The following is a 15,748-nucleotide window of genomic DNA, read 5'->3' as shown; positions in this document are numbered from 1 at the left end:
ATGAGCCTTAAATTCCATTAGCAAAATTATTTCAATTTCAGAGCTACCTCCTAGAGTTGTTGGCAGGAGGAAATTAATGTATTAACAATAACAGCTATTTCTGAGAAGCTGCTGTGTGTCAGTGTAGATGGTTTCCATGTATAATACAGCAACCTTTTTTTTTATTGTTGGTCGTTCAAAACATTACATCTAACTTGATATATTTCACAGTTTGATTCAAAAGGGTTATGAACTCCCATTTTTTATCCCGTATACAGATTGCTGAATCACATCAGTTACATCAATTACATTTCCATTGATTTACATATTGCCATTCTAGTGTGTGATGAATTCTGCTCTCTATCCTATTCTCTACTATCCCCCCTCCCCTCCCCTCCCCTCTCCTCTCTCAACCCCCTCTACTGTAAAACACTTCTTCCACTTGTATTATTCTTCCCTTTCCCCTCACTTCCTCTTGTATGTAATTTTGTATAACTCTGAGGATCACCTTCCATTTCCATGCAATTTCCCTTCTCTCTCCCTTTCCCTCCCCCCTCTCATCCCTATTAATGTTAATCTTCTTCTCCTGCTCTTCATCCCTACTCTGTCCTTAGTTACTCCCCTTATATCAAAGAAGTCATTTGGCATTTGTTTTTTAAGGATTGGCTAGCTTCACTTAGCATAATCTGCTCTAATGCCATCCATTTCCCTCCAAATTCTATGATTTTGTCATTTCTTAATGCAGAGTAATACTCCATTGAATACAGCAACCTTTTAAAGATCAAGATAAAACTTACATAATAAAATTCACTATTTTAACTATTTTTTAAAAATATTTTTTTTGGTTGTAGATGGACACAATACCTTTATTAACTTACCTTTATGTGGTGCTGAGAATCGAACCCAGGGCCTCTTCACATGCTAGGTGAGTGCTTTACAACTGAGCCACAATCCCAGCCCTATTTTAACTATTAATTTTTTTTGTAATTGTAGATAGACAATATGCCTTTATTTAATTAATTTATTTTTTTTTGTAGGTGGTGCTAAGGATTAAACCTAGTGCCTCACACATGCTAGGCAAGTGCTCTGCCACTGAGCCCCAGCCCCAGCCCCGATTTTAACTATTTTAAGACATGAGCTTCAATGTTTTAGCATAGTCATATTTTACGCAACCTTTACCACTAACTCCAGGACATTTTTATCACCCCCTCAAATGCTGTACCCATTAAACAGTCACTCCCTAGTCCCTCCTCCCAGTCTTTAGCAATTTGCTTTCTGTTTCTATGAATTTGCCTATTAGGGACATTTCATATATATATGTGTAAAATATGGAATATGTATGATTTTTACATACATATATATGAATATCACTGGAATTGTGCAATATGTGACCTTTTGTGCCAGATTTCTTTACCTTACATAATGTTTTCAAGGTTCAGCCTTGCCATAGTGTGAATCTGTGCTTCATTCCTTTCTATCGCTGAATAATATTCAGCTATATGGATAGGCCACATTTTGTTTATCCACTTTTATAGATATTTGGGTTGTTTTCATTATTTGTCTATTATGAATAACGTTGCTGTGCATATTCGTGTGCAAGCTCTCCGGAACATGCTCCTTCAGTTCCCTTGGGTGTATGCCTAGAGGTGAATACTTCAGGGCAAGGCCAGATCCTTTTCTGGAGCAGTTGCACCATTTTACATTCCTGCCAGCCACAAACGAGAGTTCTAATTTTTCCACATTCTCTCCAGCCTTGTGATCTTTTCTCTTCCTGAACACAGCCGTCCGTCCAGTGGGTGCAAAGCAGTGTCTCACTGTGATTTTGATTTGCGTTTCTTTGGTAACTCATAGCGTGGGGCATCTTTTCATGAGCTTATACTTCTTTTGAGGAAGGCGTTTGTTTCGGTTGACAATGGAGAGAACAGATTCAGAGATCTGAGAGGACTTGCCCAATGGAAGGAGGTGGTGGAGCTGTGTGGGACTTGGGGGTCAACGTCTCAGAGCCCCATAAATGGTAGAAATAGGTCTGGTGTAAACCTGGTGGCAGGCGCTTTTACCACATTTTTTCCCCCTCCTCCGCGCCACTCGAGGCGCTGTACATACACAAACATCTCTGAGCCTCTCTAGGAATCAGGACTCTAAGATCAACCACTCGCCTTGCAGGTTGTCCCTCCCCTTCAGCCCTGGTTGCTGGCGGCGCCGGAAGTGATCGGCTGTTTTTATTTGCCCCGCCTCCGGCCCGGAAATACTTTCTTGGAAAGATGGCGGCTGTGTCGGTGTATGAGCCACCGGTTGGAGGGTTCTCTTTTGAGAACTGCCGCAGGTTCGACCGTGCCCCGGGTCGCGTTCTGGGCGGGAGTGGGAGTGCCGTGCCGGGGTCGGAGTTGGGCCACGGCCACATCGGGAACGTGCGAGCGAAAGGAGGATGACGGGGCCCGGGGCTCGTGTGACTCAGGGGAATCGGCCTGAGCGTGGGTTTTTCTCGTGGACGAGTCGGGCCTTTCATTTGCCCAGCGATGCGGGACACGGTATCTGTCTCCCTCAGTTTAGGCGAGTTGTCGGTCCTCTCTGAGACGCTTATCTGAAAAAAGGGGCGATAGGGCTGATGGTGGGAGGATTTATTGAACAGATAGGGGTGACAGCAGATTATAGTTTTCCTTTTCCCGAGTTCCCAGGACTTTAGTGTGGTCTCTCCATTAACTCTCTTGTTTCCACTTGTGCTCTCAGGAATGCCATCTTGGAGGCGGACTTTGCGAAGAAGGGGTATAAGCTTCCAAAAGCCCGGAAAACTGGCACTACCATCGCGGGGGTGGTCTATAAGGTAAGCCCGGGCAGGCTAAGAGCCGCGGTGACGGACTGATAACAAGAACCAGGCCACTTGAACTCCTTTGTCTCTTTCAGCTGGGTCTAGAAGGGCAAATATTATAGAGAGCATCAGGAAAAAGTCTTTTTTTAAAAAGAGACTGCTTTTGCCAGGACGTTTTGTGTGCTTACAGGTGTATTCTTTCCTCACTTAGGATTTTGATTGGAGGATAATCTGCTCTTTCTTAAGTTACTTTAGGAAGCTGGATGGTGTCACGGAAGAGCACAAAATTTGGGGTTAGGTCTCACGTTTTTATTATGCTTCCACTTTGGGGCAGTTCATGTTACTTCTGGTGGCTATACCTTTTCCATTCATCAGATAAGGATACTTCTTGCCTTAAATTGTTGTAAAGATCAAAAGGGATGATGAATAATGTTTCAGATGAAAAGCGACATTTTTAAAAAACAAATTGGCAGAGGTGCCTATTTTAATGGAAAAATTTCTGGGACTTAAAGGAGATTTTTCTCAGATTAGCTCTGTGATTTGTAAGGAATTCACTGAATCTTAATAGAAAATGGGAGTGTTAATTCTTAACACCTACTCAGGATTCAAGCTGTAATGTTTATTAAGAAGCCTTTTGTGGGGCAGGAGTTGTGGCTCAGTGGTACTGCGCTTGCCTGTCATGTGTCAGGCCCTGGGTTGGATTCTCAGCATCACATATAAATAAATAAATAAAGGGAAAAAATCCATTGGCAACTAAAAAAAGCAGTCTTTTGTTAATCCTGAGCATGTAGAACAGTATTTTTTGGTGCTTTTTTTTTTTTTTTTTTAGAGAGAGGAGAGAGAGTGAGAGAGAGAGAATTTTAATATTTATTTTTTAGTTCTCGGCGGACACAACATCTTTGTTGGTATGTGGTGCTGAGGATCGAACCCGGGCCACATGCATGCCAGGCGATCGCGCTACCGCTTGAGCCACATCCCCAGCCCTTTGGTGCATTTTTGGTGGTATGGGATTGTGGGAGCAGGATATGACTAACATTGTTTTCCTTAACTGGAAAGGAGAACTGTGGCTTATATGTGTAAAATTGTTTAAAACTTTTTTTTTTTTTTTTTAAATAGGATGGGATAGTTCTTGGAGCAGATACAAGAGCCACTGAAGGGATGGTTGTTGCTGACAAGAACTGTTCAAAAATTCACTTCATATCTCCTAATATTTAGTAAGTATTGATTAGTTTGAGTAGCTCTTAAATTTTCAAATGTCAGGGATACAATTGAACTTACTATCATTCTCCCTGAAACCTGTTGTTCAACTTGTATTTTCTATCTCCTTAAAAGGTTATTACCACCTACCTGTCACCTAAGTTATTTATAAGTCCTCTCTTTAGTCTTAAGTTAATTTGGTAGCCAGTTCTGCCTTCTGTATCTTCAATCCATTTTCTTCTATCCCTCCCTCTGTTAAGACTGACATTTGTGTTTTTTTCTCAACTGGAATATTGGAGTTGTTATTGTTACTCTTCTGCTCTACCAGACTTTGTAAAACACAAAGATCTGATTTTGTCCCTTTTCTTTAAAAAAAAAAAAAAAAAAACTTTTCAGAAGACTTTTCACATTTTCACTTTACTTGTAGGATAAAGTCAAAATTGTAGCATGACATTTAAGACTCTGTACAGTGTCACAAAAAGATTACCTTTCAGCCTCTTTTGGCTGCCATTACCCCATGCTCCAGTTCCTCTTGTATTGTCCCTATTCCCTCGTACCCCTATTCCTGTTTCCCTTATTTCTAAGTTGTATCACCTCTGCATACCAGTCTCTTTGCTTAGAAATGCTCTCTTTTCTCTGCTTAGAGAGGGGTGTGTTTGTGTGTGTGTGTGTGTGTGTGTGTGTCTCTGTCTGTCTGTATCTGTGTATGCCTGTGGACCAAACCTAGGGCCTTGGACCTGCCAGGCCAGTACTCTTAATACCGAATACATCTTCCAAACCCCTTGTATAATGTTTTCATTCTTCCAAATCCAGTTCATAGAAAACCTTTTGTTAATGATCAGAACTAATCTCTCCTCTAGTTTCTCAGAGCAAGTTATACTTATGTTACTATACTTTATTATGTGGTATATTACAATTTTTGTTTGTCTCATCCACTCAGTTTGGGAATTAAGAATCAAATTATATTTTCTATTATAGGTACTGGGATTTGAACCCAGGGTTACTCTACCACTGAGCTAATTCCTAGTTCTTTTTATTTTTCAGTTTGAGTCAGGGTCTCTTTAGATTTCTTGGAGCCTCGCTAAGTTGCTGAGACTGGCCTTGAATTTGTGATACTCCTGAAGCTCCCGCTTCAGCCTCCTGAGTCTCTGGGGTTATAGGTGTGTGCCACTATACTTAGCTTAAATTACATTTTCTTTGTTTCCAGTGCTTGGTATTATGACTGGTATCTGGTAGTAAATACTTGGCAGATATTGAATTACAACACACCTTGCTTTTTTGTAGCACTGGATACATTTGTAGTATTACAAAAATATGCACTCTGTTAGATTCATAGAAACCAGTGATTTTGAAATGTTCACTGGGCTGTAGAAAACATATTTGAATATAATTGGATGTGTATTCTCAATTTTGGGTTTACTTAAGATTGATTAGAGTAATTGCATTGCAGATAGACTTAAATCCTCTCTGTATACTTGAACTCAGCTTCTAATTGAGACTCCTGGTAATTGAATGTCAGCTAAGTTTCTCGTGGTATTTTTTAGTTGTTGTGGTGCTGGGACAGCAGCAGACACAGACATGACAACCCAGCTCATTTCTTCCAATTTGGAGCTCCACTCCCTCTCTACTGGCCGCCTTCCCAGAGTTGTAACGGCCAATCGGATGCTGAAGCAGATGCTTTTCAGGTAAGATTCCAGGACAGGGATTTCTTTAGCATCTTTTTCTCATATGTTAGATACTTAGCCAAGGGAAACCTGGAAGCTAGAGAAAAAACATTTCGAAGTACACATTTTATTTCAAAAGTCAATTGTTATTAAATAAAAAGTCATTTTAATTTCAGAAGGCATTTGATAGTGAATTTAAATTTATGGGGTCTGATTCCCCCTCCCCAATAAATCACAGGCATCCAGGTGAGTAATTTCCTGAAGTAAAATGATATTACAGGATAAAAGCAATCTTTTGTTCATGGTAGGAAAGTAAGAGCTGGGGGAACTTTTGAGTTTGTCCTATAAATCTCACCTCTCCACGTCCAACACACAGATGATTTTTTTCTTCTCCCTCTTTTAGGGGCTAAATAACAATGCAGTGAATAGTACTACTTGTAGTTGAGTGTAGTGAGTAAGTATGATAATATTGATATTATCTGTCTCTTTATCTGTCCCTTAATTCCATTCTAGGTTCTGTGTTAAAGTGCTTTATGCCTGTTCCCACTTTATCCTTTAACTGTGAGAGAGGGGCTATTAACTGTCTCCTGTTTATAAATGAGCAGACTGAGGCTTATAGACATGTAGTGAGTTGCCTGAACTTCACCCTATGCTGATGCCAACCTATGAGTAGTTTTCTTTTTTCTTCTTTAATAATCACATCATTACTTAATGTTTGTGTAGGTCTTGACAGTTTTCACATCTTAAGTCCATTTTCTCATTTGCTATATGTAAGGGAGGATTGCCTCTTTATTATATTATTTATTATAGGGGAAGTAGGCTGGGCATTTGTTTTGAGTTGGAATACTGACTTCTTTTGTGACCTGCCTCACTTTCAGGAGTTTTCTTCTTTTTTTTTTTTTCTCTTATATGTGGAATGGACATCATGATACCTAGAGATTTTTGTGAGAATTAAAGGAAAGCATGAATAGAAAGATGATGAACTAGTAGGTCATAGGCCATGGTCTTTAGAGGAGTTTACTTAGGTCACATGGCATTTAAAAAAAACAGTGGCTAATAATTTATAAAGTTGGAGATTTGAATTAAAAATACACAAGTTTCTGGCTTGGAAAAGAATTCAGAAAGATGTTCTGGAACTGAGTGGTGAATATCACCTTAGATGTAGGAGTGCCCTGTCACAGTTCCTCCCTGGCTCAGTTCTCTCTGTTTCTTATATGGCTGTTGCCTTGAGGGTCCTCATCTACATGTCTTGCTCTGGCTTCTCAGTAGTGTATATGCAGCAAGGATATTAGTATAGTTTCCATTTTACAGATGAGAAAATTAAGACTTGGCGTCATGTGGGTAGGAAACCTATTCTACCTAATTCCTGCTCTGGCCGTGCTGAGCCTTTGTGTATATAATCATCATTATGATCCAGGAGAGTTGTTGCCAACCAGTTAAATTCTTAGCTGTATTGTGAGTGGAACTTGTTGAAGCACACCTACTGAGTGCCAAAGACATTTGTGGATTTTAATTTTAAATACAAAGCTCCCTCTGGTGGCTAATGTGGTTCATTACATTTTAAACAATTTTCAAACTTCTAAAGTTGCCATAAATAAATATTGTATTTCAAGATTCCTTGCAAGGTCATTTAATGTGTTTAGCAAAATAGTTTAGCAAGTATTTTAATCATTCTTCCTGGAATATTTCAGGAATTCTGAAGTATTTTTTTCAATGTTTTATAATTTTTAGGTCAATAACACTTTGTAAAAATTAAATTTTATCAAATAGTTTTGAGAGGAACATGTAAAAATTTAATCCAGGGTTGTTTAGTCTTTTATGCCCTGTTGTCATTTTTGGTGAGGTACATAGAGTGAATCAGAGTGTTGAAAGGCACTTTGGTTCAAGTTCCTTCTACATCACTGCCAGCTAAGTGACTTTGGCAGTTCACTCCATCTTTTGTCAACACAGTTTCTTTCTCAATAAAGTAAAGATACTAGTTTCTGGCTCTCTGACTTTTGAGGGGTAAAGGAATAAAGAAGCAAGGCTTATGATGGTGGGGGGGGGTTGCTGAAAATCTTTGAGATGTATTTTTTCATTCTATACTTATACTCTCATATTTACATATTAACAAGAATGGCATGCCATTGTGTGTGATATTTTGTAACTTACTCTGTTCACTTAATTCTGTACTGTGCATCTTGTTCCTCTTAGTAGACAGCTTAGAATCAGGAGCTTTCCCCCTTGAACCCATGGAGGAGTTCTAGAGATCTAGAACCTCTTGAATTACAAAAAAACCTCTGTGATCTTGTTGGGGGAGGGTTCCAGAGTCTTAGTCAGTTTTTCAAAGGGGTCTGTGGAATTGTGTTTAAGAACCATGGATCAATATTATAATTTTTGGTGCCTGTGGACCAGTTGCTCCCTGCCATATGGCCTATGTTCCCTCTTCAGGCTTCCTCTAAGATTCTTTGCTAATATTGAATTTTTTATTTAAAAGTGGAAGATTCTTTTTGAAATAACAGTTTGGTAATCAAAATATGGGGGAAATACTGGACTTGACTAATCTGTTCACCAAATGCTTTTTGGTGTGTAGCTGTTTCTCAGTCTGAAACTATGACTTTTTGGTCTTTATGTTAATTTATTTGTATCAGTTTCAATGATTATATCATATGGCAAGTTCAGTGTGTGTGGGTTTTACTTTTCTTTTCAAGGAGGTAAGGCTAACAGCAGAGAAGTTTAAATTCAGCATCTTTATCCAGCATAGCAACTCTAATGGCAGGTGAACTGAATACAGGGAAAATAATATATAGAAATGGTAAATAAACCAACTGTGTAAAGAGTCCAGAGGAACAGATAATGTGACCAAGTGGAATGAGGTGGGAAATGTATTTCTCTGTGTTCCTGAAAAGGCACGGCTTTGTCCTATGGTAGGAGCAGTGGTTTAAAGGCTTTCATGGAGTTATTATTTATGTTTCTAAATGATGAAATGCTTTCCTTTTATTCAATGTGAGCTTATATCTGTGATTTGAGTTCAGAGGCAAGATATTTTTGACATGAGCCATTTTCCTGTTGTGTCTGTGATAAGGTTGGTTTTTAGAAGAGCTGGGTAGCTCTTCATTGTTATCTGCTAATCACAGAGAGGTGTGAAGGCGACAGTGCTTGTGATCTTTGGAGTAAGCTAAACTTGCTCTCAGACACTGAGCAAGTACTTAATGTCTCTGGGTTGATTTTTCTCTTAAGTGAGAATGATAGTACTTTTGGGGGCAGGGGTAATACTTGGGATTGAATCCAGGGATATTTTGCATATCCCCAGATTCTTTTTTTATATTTTAGAGACAGGGTCTCACTAAATTGGTAAGGCTGGCCTCAGACTTGGGATCCTCTCACGTCAGCCTCCTGAGTTTCTAGGATTACAGGTGTGGGCCACGAGCCTGGCAATAGTGTGCTTTTTAAAAAAAATTTATATATAACAGCGGAATGCATTACAATTCTTAATTACACATATAGAGCACATTTTTCATATAATAGTGTCCTCTTTTAAAGGAGGCTGAGGCTGAGCTGAAATGAGGTATGTGGAGTACTTCACACAGTATACCACATAGATGCCCCTCTAATGTTAGTTCCCTTCTCTTTTTTGTTCCCATAAAAGTAATAATCCCTTAATGAAACAATATAAGAAAAACTTTTTATTTTCTGAATTCTCATGTAGCTTTTGATTAAGTTACAGTGGTGCCATGCAGACTGATGTTTTTTTCCTTATGCATACTCTCATCACCAGGTATCAAGGTTACATTGGTGCAGCCCTAGTTTTAGGAGGTGTAGATGTCACTGGCCCTCATCTCTACAGCATCTATCCTCACGGGTCAACTGATAAGTTGCCTTATGTCACCATGGGTGAGTTTGATGTTTTATTTATGTTTCAGAATTCTCCTATTGCCAGGTTGGTCTCTTGAAGTGTGGTATGTTTCCTATTAAAGGAGGCAGTGAAATTCAGTGCTTTGATAAATATTTATTGAATGCTTATTATGGATTAAACTTGATGTATGCAGACAAAATTTAGAAAAATTCCTTTCTATGAGGAGTTTTTTTTTTTAGAGGAAGCAGACAGTAAGCAACTATAAAATACATTTATAATGTTAGGAAGCAAAAATACTGGAGAAAAAAATGCTTTTTCCCCCTCCTTGTGTTTATTATACAATGATATTTTACAGTAGTAATGTATTTTGGGGAAACTGGGTCAAGGGTATTTGGGAACTCTATTATTTCTTACATCTCTGTATAAATTTACAAAGATGAAAACAAAAAGTTAAAAGATACATACAGCATAAGAGTACTTTGGAGAGGTGGGCAAGTGAGAGGGTGGAAGGTAGATTGCAGAGTTAAATAGGAAGGTTGGGGTAGGTCTCATGATGAAAGTGAGATTTGAGTGGAAGAGCCCTCTGGGCAGATGGAAAGGTAGAGTTGAGGCCTCACTTCTGAGCATGACTGGTATATGCAGAGAGTGGTTTTCTGTTTTTTAAAGCTGTGAGTGACTGTGGTCCCTCTTTACCGTTTAGTGTCTGAGAAATCATGAGTGTTTGATTCCACCTTGAACCTTGATTCCCTCAGCTGTGAAATGTCAGTATTGCCTACATACCAGGTGCTTTTCACGACAAGGAGCTGTATATAGAACATCTGCTCCAGTGTCTGGCCTATAAATAGTAGTAAATCTTTTCAGATCAGCTTTTTATGTTTGTGTTTCAGCACTGCTAGATGAGAGAATTTTCTTTTAATGATCCCATTAAAAACAACAACAACAACAACAAACGAGTGATAAAATTATACTTAGAAGGATTAGGACTTTTCAGACTCTAATGTTTTTGTTAAATATCTGAGTTAGATGGTATAAATCCCAAATTTGAATAGTCATGCAGCTGGTATTTTTCCAACCACTTATGTCTGGTTGTCTTGACTAGCTAGAAGTCTGCTGCCTTGAATATTGGAAATTGCCAATTTGAGACTTTGCTCTCCCGTTGTGTTATTTAGCTTCTTACAAGGTTTTCTACAACAGATGTTCCCTGTTTGTTGGAGAGAATGATTTACCCTCAGATACCATAGGGATGGAACTTTGTAATTATTTTAAAATCAAGATACTTAGAGTAATTTTAGAATTGCTTTATTCAAATGTAGTTTTTATTTCCATTAAAGTATTGCTTTTATGTCTCCCCATCTAGGACTTTTAAGTGGCGGTAAAGATAGAATAACCTTTTCTATTATTTTTTATTTGAAAAATTTCAAACTTGGCAGAAAAATAGCATACACAGAAAAGTTGACAGCATATAATGAATTATTTACCCAGATTCATCAGTTGTTAACATTTTACCTTACATACACAACATCATCATTGTCTTTATCATCATCATCATCATTATCATCATCATCATCATTATTACCATTATTTTTTGTGTTTGGAATCACTTGAGAGTAAATAGCTCCCCACCTCTAAATCTTTCAAGGAGTTCTCTTTTATTACCTGGATAAAATCATCAATTTCAGGAAATTTAACATTAGTACAAAGCAGTTTCATTTTTAAAATGGGAAAATTAAATTAGTTTCTTTTGTTTTTGAACTGTAATTTTTTGTAACACAAAGCTAAATTTAGGAAAAGTTGTTGACAGTGAGTAGTCGCACGGATGTGAGTCTGCTTATTTTACCTCTGAGACCTGCCTTTTGCTTTGTTCTCATTGCAGTGTTTTTTTTTTTTTTTTAACCTCCCCAAGTGTGGTTTGACTTCAGAATGATGGGTATACAGCTCTGGGTTTATAGAATACTTTCTTTTGGAAACACTCCTGCCAGGCATGGTGGTGCCTATAATTCCAACAGCCTGGGAGGCTGAGATAGGGGGATTGCAAGTTTGAGGTTAGCCTGGGAAATTTAGTGATAGCCATTCTATTCTCAAAAGTAAAAAATATAGGGCTGGGATTGTGGTTCAGTGGTACAGTGCTCGCCTAGTGAGGGTGAGGCACTGGTTTTGATCTTCAGCACCACATAAGAATAAATAAATAAAAATAAAAGCATTGTGTCCACCTACAACTAAAAAAAAAAATGTAAAAAATATAAAAAGGGCTAGGGGAATAGCTTACCTGGGTTCAATCTCCATACTCTGCCCCCAGGCACCCCCAGAAACAAAGAAAAAAAAATGGAGCAAAAAAGAAACAAAAATTTGCTTTTGGGGGCTGGGGTTGTGGCTCAGTGGTGGAGTGTTTGCCTAGCATGCCTAGCACGTGTGAGGCACTGAGTTTGCTCCTCAGCTCCACATAAAAATAAATAATAAAGGTTATAAAAAATTTAGAAAGCGTTTGCTTTGTAATTCTAAACTGGATTGGAAAGAAACAGCAGCAGTGTCTGATTTAATATGCAATCACATTGTTTCTTTGAGATCTTGTGTGTTCATTCACTCATTTGTGTATTGAGTGCCTTCTGTGTAAAGGCACTGTAGCAGACAGCGATAAATGGAGGGCCTTTGCCTGCAAGATATTCATCATCTAATAGGAGACAGTGGTAGATGCCAACTAGGATAGTAGATAAAAAGAACAAAGAGTGAGTGGGGCTGTGGGAGAAAGGGTCACTTCTAAACTATGGTCATTTAGGAAAAGCTTCACTTCCCTTGAGCTGAGTCTTGAAAGGGAGAATAAGGCTGGGCGTGGTGGCACACCCCTATAATCCCAGGGAGTTTGGGGGGCTGAGGCAGGAAAATTTTAAGTTTGAGACCAGCCTGGCAACTTGATGAAACCCTGTCTTAAAAAATAAAAAGGGGGCTGGGGATGTGGCTCAAGCGCACTCGCATGCACGGGGCACTGGGTTCGATCCTCAGCACCACATAAAAATAAAATAAAGATGTTGTGTCCACCAAAAACTAAAAAGTAAATATTAAAAAATTCTCTCTCTAAAAAAAAAAAAAACAAATAAAAAAAAAATAAAAAGGGCTGGATATGTAGGTCAGTGGTAGAGCACCCTTGGGTCCAAATTCTAGTTCTGCCAAAAAAAAAAAAAAAATCCCTTTACTTTTATCAGGTGTTTATTTAACATCATTTGGGCTGGGCACTGGGAGTGTGGTGATCATCACTGTGCCACTTCAGCACCTGTAGCCTGGAGGGCAGATGGACATTAGATGAACACATCTTAATCTAAAAGAATGCACAGTGATAATTCCCCTAGAGAAGAATGATAGTCACGAATAGGAAGAAGCTGGGCACAGTGGCACATGCCTGTAATCCCAGTAGCTCAGGAAGCTGAGACAGAAGGATCAGGAGTTCAAAGCCAGCCTCAGCAATTTAGTGAGGCCCTAAAGCATCTTAGGAAGACCCTATCTTTAAGTAAAATATACAAAAGGACTGGGGATGTGGCTCAATGGCTAAGTGCCCCTGGGTTCAATCCCCAATACCAAAACAACAACAACAAAAGAATAATAGGAAGTAATATGTGGATGATAGATGTTTGGTAAGTCCTTTCTGAGCAAGTGACACTTTAACATTTTCTAATGAAAGTAGTTTATGAACATAACAAAACACTCAAGAGGGACAAAGAAATGTTTGTTTCATGTTATTCCTCCAAAGTCATCAATGTTAGGATTCTTATTTTTCCTGGGAAATGTTTTATGATACACTTTCACACAACCCTTTCTCTATGATCTATCATCTATCTGCATGCATATTTGTCCCTTATGGAGTACACAGTGTTTCTCCCTTACAGTTAATTTGTTTTGAAAAGGGTTTATAGCAGTGTGTTTAGATATATGTCATTTCTGTAATAGTGATCATATAGAATCACTCTCTGGCTATACCATGGTTACTCACCCATTCTTCTAGTAATGAATATTTTGATGCTTTGGTTTTCTTAGCTTTGCAACAAAGTGCCTTCATCTATTTGCACAAGTACATGCTTGATTTAGATAAATTTGTAGTTGTTTAATTTCTAGATTGGGATATGTTCATGTGCCAGTCAGAATTCTCTGTTATAAGCAGTAGAATCACCGGTGATTTAAGGAGAAGACATTTTTTTTTTTTTCCCAAAGGCTAGCAGGTCCTGGTTCACAACAAAGCTGAGAGGGCAATAACTGGGTTTGGGGCTAAGAGTAGTGTAAAAAATCATGCTTCTGTATCAGCTTTGGCTGGTTGGGGCAGCTAGTACTGGACCTCAGTGGCCTCAGAGCCAGGGGTGTCTTCTGTTTTCCCTCTTGCTGCCAGAGGGCTCCTTACAGGAAAGGGTGGGTACTTCTGATTGGTCCAGTTCAGCCTCCCATTCTTGTGTGGGTGGAGTTCCCCAGACAGGAAGGAAATACAGCTGTTGGGCAGTCCCAAAGAGTGACAGATGATAGTAGAGTGCTTTATGCTTTTTTGAGAGCTATTGCCAAATCCTAAAAGATAACTAGTTTACTCTTCCACTGAGAGAACACAAGGATGCCTTTCTGTTGCCGCCTTATCAACAATGGGTATTTTTGTCTCTGATAAAGTGAAACAATGGGAAGAAATAACATTTAAGCTAAGATCTGATGGATGAATAGGAATTAACTGCCCCACTCCTGCCCCCAAAGGAAAGGCTCTTTAGGCTCTGTATGATCTGTGTGACCAGGGAACAGATAGGCCAGGGTTTGCTGGAGGTAGATGGGGGAGGGTAGTATACAGAGGGAAGCAGAAGCAGCAGTGGGGAAGGATGAAGAGGAGCTGTGCTGTGAGTGTAGAGCAGAAGCGAAACTGAATACGGCCTTACATGGACCTGGTGCTGTAGGCTGAGCTGTTTGATTTTGTTTCTGGAGGTTTCCACCTAGTTTTCAAGCCAGGTAGTGGTAGGTTTAGATTTGCTTTTAGAGCAGTCTGATAGCTATAGAGAGCATTGGCATGTGGGAGGCTGGGGGCAGGGAGATGCATCGTAGCCAGAGATGTTGAGGATGTGATGGGTCCAGAGGCCATAGGGATGGCCCCTGTCATTACAGAGACTTCCAGAAACCGGCCAGCTCTTAGGCTGGAAGGCTGGATCCTGGGATTGTGGCATTGATTTTCCGTTTTCTTCCTCAGTGCCAGTCCCCTGCTGTCTCTTGTCTGCAGTGTTGCTGTAACTCCTCCACCCGGGCCACTTCTCTTTCCAGTTGATCCTAAAACCCCTTTTCCCGTTGCATTTCCTGTTAAACCTCCATTGTACCTCCCTGAATAGCTACCAAGATGACTTTTGTCAGAAATGACTGCTGCCTGGAGTATCTCCCCTGTCACCTAAAGTCTAGCCCCAAAGCCCTTCCCTCCTGGTCATTTAGGCTTGTGTTGCAAGTCCCAATTCGAGCACTCCAGCCTCTGCCAAACTCTTTTTTACCTAGCCCTTGTCCCTCTTGCTCCTTTAACACTCAGCCATCACTTCCTCCCAGAGTCCTGCAACTCAATGAATATTTGATGGTGAATTAATTTTTTCATTCTCTAAACTTATTTGTGCCAAAGAACATCTGAAATTCAGCTGCTATTCATTGTTCACAGCACCCCTAGAGTTGGTTTAAATTGACTTCTGTTTATGTGGCCTCAGGTTAGCTGTAAGAGACTAGAACAAAGCATTGTTTGCAAGACATGTCCTTTTTTGGTCGTTGTTGAAGCTTAGTATTATTTTAAATGTGAAACATATTTATGCAGTGTCTCTGTGCCAAAGTCTGCTGGGTGCTGTCACATTATTTTCAGTTAAAATTCCATGCAAGGGATTTTGTTATTGCTGTTTTATTGATGAGAAACCTAAAGCTTCGAGATATTTAGCAAATTAGCCAATATCATTCAGCCTGCAGGTGGCAAAGCTGGGATTTGAACCCTTGTCTCTGTTAAGAAGCCCTGGTTCAACATAGCAACTATGATTTTATTTTATTTAGTAGTAAGTTTTGTTTCTGAATACTAAAAATATTAATCCAAATTCTCAATGGGCATTTTGTCCATATTTTCAATTGCTCTATGTGTAGATTTTGTACTCTGCATGTTAAAAACCATATTTATTGGGCCTTTCTTCCTAATGTGGCTTTGATTTTTGTGTTATTTTGTCTTTTCCTTCCTCTTCCTCTTTCCCGCCCCTTCCTTTGTTTTTGAGGGCAGCTGGACATAGAGATCTCCAGAATTGCCAA

The 15,748-nt window shown here is 39.3% G+C and overlaps 1 protein-coding gene across 1 annotated transcript in view; it reads left to right on the top strand.

Annotated features, from left to right (window-relative positions):
* The first annotated feature begins 2,148 nt into the window (after positions 1-2,148).
* Positions 2,149-15,748, top strand: part of Psmb7 (proteasome 20S subunit beta 7) — a 55,359-nt gene continuing 41,759 nt past the window's right edge. Inside the window, exons 1-5 of the mRNA XM_005320947.4 lie at positions 2,149-2,302; positions 2,707-2,800; positions 3,902-3,999; positions 5,527-5,667; positions 9,404-9,519. Of these exons, the coding sequence (XP_005321004.1) occupies positions 2,241-2,302; positions 2,707-2,800; positions 3,902-3,999; positions 5,527-5,667; positions 9,404-9,519 (511 nt within the window). The 5' untranslated portion in view covers positions 2,149-2,240. The remainder of the gene's footprint in view (positions 2,303-2,706; positions 2,801-3,901; positions 4,000-5,526; positions 5,668-9,403; positions 9,520-15,748) is intronic.

The sequence above is a fragment of the Ictidomys tridecemlineatus genome, chromosome 4 (genome assembly GCF_052094955.1).
Source record: "Ictidomys tridecemlineatus isolate mIctTri1 chromosome 4, mIctTri1.hap1, whole genome shotgun sequence".
NCBI classification, from domain to species: domain Eukaryota; kingdom Metazoa; phylum Chordata; class Mammalia; order Rodentia; family Sciuridae; genus Ictidomys; species Ictidomys tridecemlineatus.
This window is presented reverse-complemented; position numbering and strand designations above follow the sequence as displayed.